Source organism: Jaculus jaculus, chromosome 5 (genome assembly GCF_020740685.1).
Source record: "Jaculus jaculus isolate mJacJac1 chromosome 5, mJacJac1.mat.Y.cur, whole genome shotgun sequence".
NCBI lineage: Eukaryota > Metazoa > Chordata > Mammalia > Rodentia > Dipodidae > Jaculus > Jaculus jaculus.
The window spans coordinates 45484735-45497216 of NC_059106.1; the positions used below are offsets into that span (position 1 = coordinate 45484735).

Consider the following 12482-nt stretch of genomic DNA (forward strand, 5'->3'; position numbering starts at 1 on the left):
CTGTCTGCCATGTGCTATAGCTCAGGAGTCTGGCGACTCTCAGGGCTGGGGGTGAATGTGGACTCCATTGGCTCCAGCTGGAGAGAGGCCCTTTGACGGGCAGGGAAGGGAGTTCCGGGCTCACCCGGGCTGGGCTCTGTGGTTTCTTTAGGAATCCAAGGGTTTAGGGGATGTGGAAGTAGAGGGCTGGGTGTGGGTGCAACTCCCTGCTCGTGCCAGCCCCCAGGCCACTTGGGGTCTGGCTCTATTTCTGGGGTCCCATCTGACGCTCCAGCAGATGAGGTTTCCGGCTTCTTAGAGATGGAGGTCATAGAGGTCTTAGCTGTCAGGGAAACTGCCCGGCTCGTCCTATGCCTCCCAGAGTCCTCCGGTTCTGAGTTCTCCAGAGGGGGGCTGGTGTCTGGCTGACTCCCTCTTGGGGTGGTAAATGTGGCATCCATTCCCAGCAGGATGGGGAGTCCCATGTCCTGACTTGCTCCTGGGGATAATGCCCTGGGGAGATAGTGCCCTCTGATGCCCTCCTCGAAGGGACCACCATCATTCTGCTGGGGCCCCTCAGCCGTCTCCGTGGAGGATGTTTCCTGCAGCATTCCAGGAGCCTGAGGAGAACTCATCCCTTCTTCCGTCACACTGCTCACCCAGGCCCCCATCAGTGGCTGGAATTCCTCACTGACCTGGGCAGGCTGCCCCAGAGTGGGTGCAGCTGTCACCACACCGCCCGCTGACAACCCTCCCAGCAGAAGGGTACTTCCTAGGGTTTGTGCTGAGTCCTCCCCATCCCTCGGAGCTCCTAGACCTTCACTGGGGGTAACAGGTAGCTCTGGGCTCAGGAGTATTCTGGACACATCAAACCTCCAGGCAGGTAATGGAGGCGAGGGGACTTCTGAGAACTGCTGCTTGATCAAGGCAGTGGGAGTGAGAGAGACTGGCTGTGAGGGCCCAGGGCCGCCCCGAGCAGCTCCCATGGGCTCTGGTAAGAGTGCCGCTGAAGTCTGGCGAGGTGTCGATAAGCCTGCTTTCTCTGGGAGATCCTGGGGACCACGCTGATCGTGCATCACTTTGGGGGAAAGGAAGGTAGAGACCGCCCAGGTTGCTCTCTCAGGTCTGCTGGTTTTCAAGGATGGCTCCAGTCCCTGCTACAGTGAGGGAACAGTGAGAGAGAAAAGGCATCAAAAACATCAGCATGAAGTCGGGTGTGGTGGCGCATGCCTGTAATCCTAGCACTTGGGAGGCAAAGGTAGGAGGATCCTGTGAGTTTGAGGCCACCCTGAGATTACATAGTAAATTCCAGATCAGCCTGAGCTAGAGTGAGAGAATCCCTATCTCGAAAAAAAAAAAAAAAAATCAGCACGTGGGCTGGAGAGAAGGTGTTTGCCTGCTATGCCTAAGGACCCAGGTTCAATTCCTCAGGACCCACGTAAGCCAGATGCATCAAAACTTAAAATTAGGGTTGGAGAGATGGCTTAGTGGTTAAGTGCTTGCCTGTGAAGCCTAAGGACCCCGGTTCGAGGCTCGGTTCCCCAGGACCCACCTAAGCCAGATGCAGAAGGGGGCGCACGCGTCTGGAGTTCATTTGCAGTGGCTGGAGGCCCTGGCATGCCCATTCCCTCTCTCTCTATCTGCCTCTTTCTCTCTCTGTCTATCTTTGTCAAATAAATAAATAAAAATACTTTTTAAGGGCTGGAGAGATGGCTTAGTGGTTAAGCGCTTGCCTGTGAAGCCTAAGGACTCCAGTTTGAGGCTCAATTCCTCAGGACCCACGTTAGCCAGATGCACAAGGGGGTGCACACGTCTGGAGTTCATTTGCAGTGGCTGGAGGCCCTGGCGTGCCCATTCTCTCTCTCTCTCTCTCTGCCTCTTTTTCTCTCTGTCTGTTGCTCTCAAATAGGTAAATAAAAATAAATGAAAAAAATTTTTAAAATATTTTTTTTTAAATTTAAACTAGGGCTGGAAGGATGGCTTAGCAATTAAGGCACCTACTTGCAAAGCCAGAAGACCCAGGTTCAATTCCCCAGTACCCACATTAGCCAGATACACCAGGTGGTGCATGTGTCTGGAGTTCATCTGCAGTGGCTGGAGGTGCTAGTGCACCCATTCTCTCTCTCTCTCTCTCTCTCTCTCTCTCTCTCTCTCTCTCTCTCTCTTTCTCTCTGCCTCATTCTCTTTGTCAAATAAATAAATAAAAATCAAATATTTTTTTAAAAATTAAAATTTAAAAACATATGAATATGTGGGCTGGGGAGATAGCTCAGTCCATAAAGTGCTTTTCTCCAAACCATGAAACCTGAATTCAGTCTCCTATACCCATACAAAGTATGGGGCATGGAGGTGTGCTCACAATCCCAGTACTGGGGAGGCAGAGGCAAGTGGATCCCTAGGGCTTACTGCTCATTCAATCTAGCCTAATTGGTGAGCTTCAGGTCAATGAGAGACCCTGTCTCAGAAAGGGACGGGGGGAGAGTGTTCCTGAGGATGACAACCAAAGTAGTCCTCTGGACTCCACACACACGTGCACATGTGTGTACCTGCACACACAAAAGAGAGAGAGAGAGGAAGGGAGGGAGGGAAGGAGGGAGGGAGGGAGGGAGGAAGGGAGGGAGAGAGGGAGGGAGGGAGGGAGGGAGGGAGGGAGGGAGGGAGGGAGGGAGGGAGGAAGGAAAAAGAAAGAGGAAAGAAGGAGAGAGGAGAGAAGGAAGGGAGGGAAGGAGGGAGGGAGGGGGGAGGGAGGGAGGGAAGGAAGGAGGGAAGAGAGGGGCTCTGGTCACCCTGAAGATCTCAGTCCAGAGAAGGAAATAGGAGCTACCACCTCAGGCTAGGCTTTTTCGTCTGGCTGTAGGGCTCCCACCACCAGGCTGTCGGGGTGAGCTTTGGTTCCTCTTCCTACCATTTGTGGACGTAACTGTTAACAGTGCTGCCTTCCATCATAACTCAAGGCCCAGATAGGACATAAATGAGGCAGGACAGACGCGAAGCTTCTGCCATCAGGTGGGAGCTCTCTATCCCTGCGGAACATTGTGAATTCCGTGAGGAGGAGATGTGGATAGGGTCAGGGTGAGGCTCCGCTAGGAAGATCGGTGGTGAGACGGCTCAGGCCCCCCTGAGTCCACCGCTGCCTCATGCAGATCAGACCTTTGGGGAAAAGGGTGGACAGAAGACACAGCATGGACTTGCCTTGTCTTTCCCTTCAGCGGGCACAAAGTCCCTAGGAGGCTCCCCCCCAGCAGTCAGTTGTGCGTTCTGGAACCCAGGAGAGGCAGGAAATGGCATTTCTGCTAGAGGGGCCTCAGGTCCGGAGGACGGGGAGGATAGAGCAGTCCTCGATGTGGCTGTTGAGGCAGGTGCCTCTTCTTCTGAACCTTCCAGAAAAGAAGCAAAGGTTAGCTTTCCCCCTAGGGAAGCAGAACCTTCCCTGTGTCTGCCATAAAGACCATGAACATCTCCTTTCCTACCGAGCAGATCACTAGAATCAGGAGTATCCAAATGGCTGAATTTCACAGACCTCCAAGCTGAAGAAAATGTGTAAATATTAGATGTATTAAAAAAAATTTTTTTTGAGCCAGGCATGGTGGTGCACACCTTTAATCCCACACTCCGGAAGCAGAGGGTAGGAGGATCACCATGAACTCAAGGCCAGCCCAAGACTACATAATGAATTCCAGGTCAGCCTGGGCCAGAGTGAGACCCTACCTTTAAAAACCAAAAACCAGGCCAGGCGTGGTGGCGCACGCCTTTAATCCCAGCCCTCGGGAGGCAGAGGTAGGAGGATCGCCATGAGTTCAAGGCCACCCTGAGATTACATAGTGAATTCCAGGTCAGCCTGGGCTAGAGTGAGACTCTACCTCGAAAACCAAAAAAAATAAATAAATAAAAATAAAATAAAAACCAAAAACCAAAACAAAATCATAATAAGATGGGCCAGGCATGGTGGCACACACCTTTAATCTCAGCTTGGGGGTGGGAGGGGAGAATTGTTAATGAGCACATTGTTTCAACACTACACATGAATGAATCCATCTCTCCAGCCCCTCTTTTTTTTTTTTTTTTTCAAGGTAGGTTTTCACTCTAGCCCAGGGAATTCACTACATAGTCTCAGGGTGGCCTCAAACTCACAGTGATTCTCCTACCTCTGCCTCCAGAGAGCTGGGATTAAAGGCATGTGCCACCACACCCAGCTAAAAAATATTTTTATTTATTTGCAAATAGAGACAGATAAAGAGAGAATGAGAGAGAATGGGTGCACCAGTGCCTCTTGCCGTTACAAACTAACTCCAGATGCATGTGTCACTTTGTGCATTCAGCTTTACGTGGGTACTGGGTAATCAAATCCAGGCTGCCAGGCTTTATAAGCAAATGCCTTAATTGCTGAGCCATCTCTTCAGCCCACTAGATATGTTTTTAAAATTAAATTATATAGGTGTGTATTACAACACTTGGCCCAAGCAGCTGGCTCTTTTGTTTTGTTGTGTTGTGTTGTGTTGTGTTTTTTGACACTAGAGATCAAACTGGGAACTTAACTTACGCTAGACAAGTGCTGTACCACTGAGCTAGAGCCCCACCCTTTTAAACTGCTTTTTGGTTTTTTAAAAAAGTATTATATTGGGGCTGGAGAGATGGCTTAGTGGTTAAGGCGTTTGCCTGCAAAGCCAAAGGATCCAGGTTCGATTCTCCAGGTTTGATTCTCTAGGACCCACGTTAAGCCAGATGCACAAGGTGGCGCATTCGTCTGTCTGGAGTTTGTTTGCAGTGGCTAGAGGCCCTGGCATGCCCATTCTCTCTCTCTCTCTCTCTTTCTTGCTCGCTTGCTCTTCTCTCAAATGGGTACTGAAGAATCAAACCTGGGTCCTTTGGCTTTGCTGGCAAGCATCTTAACCACTCAGGCATATCTCTAGCATCCCCCCACCCTTTTTTATTTTTTATTTTATTTTATTTTTATTTATTTATTTGAGAGCGACAGACACAGAGAGAAAGACAGATAGAGGGAGAGAGAGAATGGGCGCGCCAGGGCTTCCAGCCTCTGCAAACAAACTCCAGACACGTGTGCCCCCTTGTGCATCTGGCTAACGTGGGACCTGGGGAACCGAGCCTCGAACCAGGATACTTAGGCTTCACAGGCAAGCGCTTAACGGCTAAGCCATCTCTCCAGCCCTTCCCCCCACCCTTTTAATGCATTTTTATTGTGGTGGTTGTTTTGGTTTTGTTTGTTTCCTTTGGGATTTTTTGTTGCTATTTTTAATTTTTTTTATTTATTTACTAGCAGAGAGAGAGTATGGGTGCTCCAGGGCCTCCTGCCATTGTAGATGAATTCCAGATACATGTGCCACTTTGTGCATCTGGCTTTACGAGGGTGCTGGGGAATCAAAACCCAGGCCAGCAGGCTTTGCAATCAAGCACCTTTAGCTGTTAAGCCATCTCCCCAGCCCTTTGTGGCTGCATTTATTTATTTATTTGCAAAAAGAAACATACACACAGAGAGAGAGAAAGCAAGAATGGGCACATCAGTGTCTCTTACCACTGCAAGTGAACTCCAGATGCACATGGGTACCGGGGAATCAAACCCAGGTTGTTAGGCATTGCAGACAAGTGCCCTAATCACCAAGAAATCTCTGCAGCCATGTTGCTGTTTTGTTTTTTTTTTTTTAACTTATTTATTTGACAGAGAGAGAGAGAGAGGAAAAATGGGTGCACCAGGGCCTCCAGCCACTACAAACAAACTCCAGACACATGTACCACCTTGTGCATCTGGCTAAGTAGGTCCTGGGGAATAGAATCTGGGTCCTTTGGCTTTGCAGGCAAATGCCTTAATCACTATGCCATCCCTCCAGCCCCTACTGCTGTTTTTTGAGAAAGGTTCTCATACTGTAACCCAGGCCCACCTCAACCACCCTGTGTAGCACAGGCTGGCCTCAACCTCACCAGGATCCTCTGACTCATCTTCCTTATCTGTAGATTACAGGTATGAGTCATCTCACTGGCTATTAGAGCAGTTTTGTCTGCTGTTTCAGGTGTGTGTGTGTGGTGTCTGCACATAATACGCGGTATATGCAGATAGTATGTCTGGTGTCCTTCCTCTTTCCCTTATCTGTGTATTTCTTTGAGACCAAATCTCTGAGGACTCCAGGAAGTCCTCAGTCTCCCCTGCCCCCATATGGCTGGGTAATCACATACTTGTGGCTACACCACCAGTTATTTATGATGGGTCTTGGGGAATCGAACTCAAGCAGTCTCAGAAACTCTCAGAACCTCATTCTTGTGGCAAGTGCTCTTACCAGCTGAGCTATCTCCCAACCCTTAAAGCAGTTTTAATGTTATTTTATTATTTACTTAATTTTTGGTTTTTCGAGGTAGGGTTTCACTCTAGTCCAGGCTGACCTGGAATCTCAGGGTGGCCTTGAACTCACAGTGATCCTCCTACCTCTGCCTCCTGAGTGCTGGAATTAAAGGTATGTACCACCATACCAGGTTAGTTTTGTTTTTTATTCTATTCTATTCTATTCCATTCCATTCCATCCCATCCCATCCCACCCCGCTCCACTCCACTCCATTCCATTTTATTGAGGAAAGCCCAACAGGCTGACATTTTTTATGAGAGAGAGCAAAAATAAGGTGAGAGTGAGAGAAAGAAAGGCCAGGGCCTCCAGCCACTATAATCGAACTCCAGACACGTGTTCCCCCTTGGCCCATGGACAACCTTGCACATGTGTCACCTTGTGCATATGGCTCACGTGGGATCTGGGGACTGGAACATGGGTCCTTAACTGCTAAAGCAGTTTTTATAAAGTCAGCTTCTCATGGAAAATGAGAAAATGTGGCCACTGTGGCCTACCTCCCTAGAAGGTAGGAACCTCCTGGACAGACCCAGTGCCAATGAAATAAGGCTGCTGCCTTTTTTTCTTTTCATTTCATTTATTTATTTATTTGAGAGAGAGAGAATGGGCATGCCAGGGCCTTAACCACTGCAAATGAACTCCAGATGCATGCACCCCCTTGTACATCTGGCTTTCGTGGGTCCTGGAGAATTGGACCGGGAACCTTTGGCTTTGCAGGCAAATGCCTTACTGCTAAGCCATCTCTCCAGCCCCAAGGCTGCTGTCTTTAGAGGGGTCTCCCTCTGTAGACCCAGGCTAGCCTTGAACTTACTTCCAGATTTCCCCAGGTTCCTTATGGGGTCTTATATTTGGCTTTGTTACTTATCATCCTACTCCTGGACTCTTGACTTCCTTACCCACTTCTTGTATGATCCCTAGGAACAGTTCCATGTCTGCCCTGCACTTTAAAAGGTGAAGACAAGCTGGGCGTGGTGGCACATGCCTTTAATCCCAGCACTAGGAAGGCAGAGGTAGGAGGATCGCCAAGAGTTTGAGGGCACCCTGAGACTACATAGTGAATTCCAGGTCAGCCTGAGCCAGAGTGAGACCCTACCTCGAAAAACCAAAAAAAAAAAAAAAAAAAGAGGTGAAGACAGGGCTGGAGAAATGGCTTAGAGATTAATTCACTTGCCTGCAAAGCCTAAGGACCCAGGTTCGATTCCTCAGTAACCATGTAAGCCACATACACATGGTGCCATATGCATCTGGAGTTCATTTGCAATGCCTAGAGGCTCTAGCACATTCATTCTCTCTCTCCGTCTGCCACTTTGCTTTTTTTTTTTTTCTCTCTCTCTCCATCTGCATCTTTGTTCCCCCCCCCTCAAGTAAATATTAAAAGGTAAAGACAAGTGCAGCTAACCCTCCCTCCCCAGGTTGCTCTTCTGGAGCAGGTTTCTCATGCCATTTCCTCCGCTTACTCCTTGCAACAGCCGCCACCTGAAACAGTTCAGAGGTGTCTTGTTCATAACGGCTTGTCTGGCAGGAGAGGAGGGAGATAGGAAAAAACAATCTGTAACCAGATAACATGTAGGCAGTCTGCTCATATTCCAACTCAGTAGTCACACATTTAGGAAAGAAAAAACTGTTCCCAGTCTAAATCGTTCTGTAAAAAGTCCTAGTGGGGGCTGGAGAGATGGCTTGGCGGTTAAGCGCTTGCCTCTGAAGCCTAAGGACCCCGGTTTGAGGCTCGGTTCCCCAGGTCCCACGTTAGCCAGATGCACAAGGGGGCGCACGCGTCTGGAGTTCATTTGCAGAGGCTGGAAGCCCTGGCGCGCCCATTCTCTCTCTCTCCCTCTATCTGTCTTTCTCTCCGTGTCTGTTGCTCTCAAATAAATAAATTTAAAAAAAAATTTTAAAAAAAAAGTCCTAGTGGGGGCTAGAGAGATGGCTTAGCGGTTAAGTGCTTGCCTGTGAAACCTAAGGACCCCGGTTCGAGGCTGGATTCCCTAGTACCCATGTAAGCCAGATGCACAACATGGCACATGCATCTGGAGCTCATTTTCAGTGTCTGGAGGCCCTACTGGGCCTATTCTTTCTTTCTCTCTTCCCACCCCCCCCCCCCTCTCGCCCTGCCTCTTTATCTCTCTGTCACTCTCAAATAAATAAATAATTTTTAAAGTCCTAGTGAGAATTTGGTCCAACAAGTGCTTATTAAGGGCTTACCAAGGGTAAGACATCAGGGTAAGGCCAGAGAAGACACAAGAAACAGCCTCTGATTACCAAGGCATTCAGACTACAGGGAGAGACAGGCAAACGCAGCAGTAACTATAATAAGAACAGAAAGATCTAGAATCTGCAGAGGAGTTACAGAGAAGGTGCACTGGGGAACCAGGGAAGGGAGAGATTCATTCCGGCTGTTGATATTAAATTAATAAAACCAGAAAGAGAACATTCTTTCCCTGTGTAAATCTTTCCAGGGAGGCCAAAAAACAAAGGCATTTCTAAAATGTCTTTATTGCTGTTGCTATTTTTGTGTCTTATTCATTATCTGCCTATGAGGAACGTACCTACCCCCCTTCAGAGCCCAGGACAAAGTCCATCTCATCCCTAGCATGCCTCTCAAGCCCACCTGCCTTTCACAGGGATTTCTTCATTTTCAAGGTAGGCTCTCACTCTCCCTCTAGCCCAAGCTGACCTGGAATTCACTCTATAGTCCCAGGCTGGCCTTGAACTTACAGCCATCTTCCTACCCCAGCTTCCTGAGTGCTGGGTTTAAAGGTCTGTACCCTCACGCCCAGTTTCTCTCTCTCTCTTCATACTTATTATTATTGGTTGTTTTGTTGTTGTTTTGTTTTGCGTCACACATGGGAGGCAAATGCTCTACCACTGACCTATATCTTCAACCCTTCTGAGATTCTCTAGACATCTCTAATCTCCCCTTCCAGACTGCCAAGGAGCAAGGGACCTGGTTGAATGGCCTCTTCTCTTACCCAAACCTCATGTGGCAAGTGCTCCCTAACTGACTGTTGGATAAAGTTCCATCCCTTACTTTCCAAAATCAATTTCGTTCCTGCAGGAAACTGTTAAAACAAAAACAGCCGAAATGTGTAAAAACTTTCGAGAAATATTTCCATTTTTAGCAGACTGTTAGAATTCACCCACCACCCTCCCCCAATCCTGCCTTTCCCTTTGTTTCTAATTCTGAATTTGGGGCTAGATGTGGTAGGCAGTCCCCCTTTTAATCTTTAAATATAGTTCTGAATATAATTACATTTTTATGCAGCACCGAAACATCATATCCTGGTAACAGGGCATTCTTGCGCTATTAACATCTGAGTTAAATCTCCTTCGCGTCTGTCTTCTATTGAGGACAGTTAGGAAGTCTAAGATGAAAGTGATCGACATCATTTGTGAATTATGTGTATTTCCTCGTGCTCTATTGAACGGGTTTTGCTCCTGGTGGTTTTGCATGTGTGAATACCAGGTTGTCTGGTAGCCGGGCTTTCACTGAAAACCCCCTTCAAGACACGGGCCCAGCGTTCCGGCACACAGCACACGCACCATGTTTACAGGATGGCTCCCTTTGGGCTTAGGATGCATTGCACTGGGGAGGGCTCTTTGCCAAAGAATCGGATGCATGAAGTGACCGGAGGAACTAGAGCCCACACAGACAGTTGGGCAGATCAAAACGGAAATGGCTCGTCCTGTGCCAGGGGCCCTCCAGAGTCACCAACTTCTCTCCCAGTCCTTGAGACGAGTGCTGGAACTCTCATGCTCCACACGGAAGCTGGGGCTGGAGGTTTAGCTGGCTTGCCTAGCCTACACAAAGCCCTGCATTCTGTCCCCAGCACTGCACAAACTGGGCATGGTGGCATAGGTCTGCAATTCCAATACTCTGAAGTAGAGACAGGTGGATCAAGAGTTCGAGGCCTCTGGGTGTGGTGGTGTGGAGGCAGAGGTAGGAGGATCACCGTGAGTTCGAGGCCACCCTGAGACTACATAGTGAATCCCAGGTCAGCCTGGACTAGAGTGAAACCCTACCTCAAAAAAAAAAAAAGAGTTCAAGGCCAGCCTGGTATACATGATGAGACCCTGTCTCCAAAAAGTAAATAAATAATAAAATTCTCTGAGGCTAAACAAGATGAACAATTTCACCAAGGCACTCAGCTCAGTTGAGTTAACGCCACCCCCCCCCCCCGACTCCTTCCTCTTCCCCATTTCCTTCCCACAGTCAAGGATCTTGTCACTACAACTAAGTCTCTATGCCTCTTTTTCTCATGCCAACTCCAGCCAGTATGTCTGACACTATCATCCATCTGGTTGAATGTGGGACTTCTCCGGCTCAGAAACACCATCATAGGTACAAGAACCCCAGGGCCAGGTAAAGCACTTGTTTGCCTGTCACCGGCTGACATATGCTCTGGGTTTCTCACTTACCCACACACTGGAAGACGTTCTCCACCATCCAGCGTACCGGGGCGACTGCCTCTGCAAATCCCAAGCTCACGTCTACTCTGTAGAAAGCTTGTGTCCCGGAGGCTCCTTCAGCTCCCTGGCATGGCTGTGGGGCAACAAGGCATGAGTGGCATGAAACAAGGTGCCTCCCATGTCCTGTGGCTATCCTTCCCTGGGGCCACCTTAGCATCAGCGCTGGGACTCAGGGATCTGTGTGGTGAGGCTCACTCGCTCCCAGCCAGCCCCGCAGACCAGCAGATCGCAGGAGCAGGGCTCTCCATGTTTCTGGTACCTGAGTGGTATCAGTAGTCCAACAAGTAAGGCACCTCAGAAGGATGTCACCAGGATACTTACCTGAAACTGGAGCAGTCCTGCAGCAGGGATGCCGATGACCACAAAATCCCTGTCCTTGGTCACCGTGAAGATGTTAGACTGATGCACACGGAGGAATCTGAGGCTCAAGATCTCCTCAATGTGGGACCCTCTTTTGACCAGACCCAGTCTCTGCCTGGGAATGTGAATAAAGACCTCCGACTCTGGCTGGGCTGACGCTGGAATGGGAGTGACACATAACACAGAGACCCATTTGCAGGTCTCAGCCAGGGGTCATGCCTTGAAAACTATTGGAATTGGTGAGAGTGTCCTACGTTTCCTGCTGGGGCTGGAACTTGGCTACATGGATGAAGGGGGAGGGGGGCAAAAAGGCCATCCCCAAGCCCCAGAGTATACTACCATTCCAGAAGGCCCAAGAAAAAAGCAGATGCCAGGAGCAACCTGTCTCTGCCAAGACTACCATCAGCTTCAGTGACCTAGCTTGGTGCCCCTTCCATTAACCAAAGCTGCTCTTAAGAAACACAGCTCTTGGAAGCCGGGCGTGCTGGCGCACGCCTTTAATCCCAGCACTCAGGAGGCAGAGGAAGGAGGATCGCCGTGAGTTCAAGGCCAGCCTGAGACTACCTAGTGAATTCCAGGTCAGCCTGGGCTAAAATGAAACCCTACCTCGAAAAACTTTAAAAAAAAAAATCTAAGGAACACAGCTCCTATCAGTTGTTTACACTTTAGCAAGAGTTTCATTGTGACAGTCCTCTCTCATGGGGACATTTGTCACCAGCTCTGCAGTTGCTAAATGAAAGCATCTGTCTCCAAATAAAGGGGTTTCAAGTATTAGGCATAAGGAAGGGGATTGTATGTAAACTTGGCGAGGCCATCTCCAACATTCAAAACTCCCCCAGAGACCTCATTCTGAAACTTATCTCCACGATAACCATTTCTACACAAAATGTGAAGTGTTAGTCATCTCTGATCTACCCCCACAGGACGAAGCCTTTGATCTAACTAACTTGCATACTGAGTTCTTTAGAATTTGAATTCCCTGGAGGTCAGAAGCGTGTTTTGAGATTTCTGGCCTCTTTATGTTGCATCAGGCATACTGCAAGGGTGTCACCTCCAAGCTTAACAAGATCATTACTGCATACATAGTCTAAATGAGGTGTCTATTGTCAGATCCCAGAGCTCTGAGCAGCCGGTGAAAGTTGCAAACCCTCTCCCATATTGTCCTGAGGGCCTGTGGAACCTATCTTGGGAATCCCAGGAGTTCCCACATCCAAGATCCGCAGCCTCCAGTAGATAATTCTGCTCTCCGTTCACCTCCCAGACTACTCCCACACACCTTCCAGCAAAAGCAAACTTCTCTTGGTGGATTTCAGCAGTTCTTGGCCAAGG

At 48.9% G+C, this 12482-nt stretch overlaps 1 protein-coding gene across 1 annotated transcript in view; it reads right to left on the reverse strand.

Moving 5' to 3' along the window:
• Positions 1–244: 244 nt before the first annotated feature.
• C5H1orf127 (chromosome 5 C1orf127 homolog) overlaps positions 245–12482 on the reverse strand; it is a 32602-nt gene continuing 20364 nt past the window's right edge. The window contains exons 8-12 of the mRNA XM_045149076.1: positions 11115–11311; positions 10743–10866; positions 3172–3356; positions 508–1136; positions 245–293 (exon numbers count right to left, since the gene is read on the reverse strand). Of these exons, the coding sequence (XP_045005011.1) occupies positions 245–293; positions 508–1136; positions 3172–3356; positions 10743–10866; positions 11115–11311 (1184 nt within the window). The remainder of the gene's footprint in view (positions 294–507; positions 1137–3171; positions 3357–10742; positions 10867–11114; positions 11312–12482) is intronic.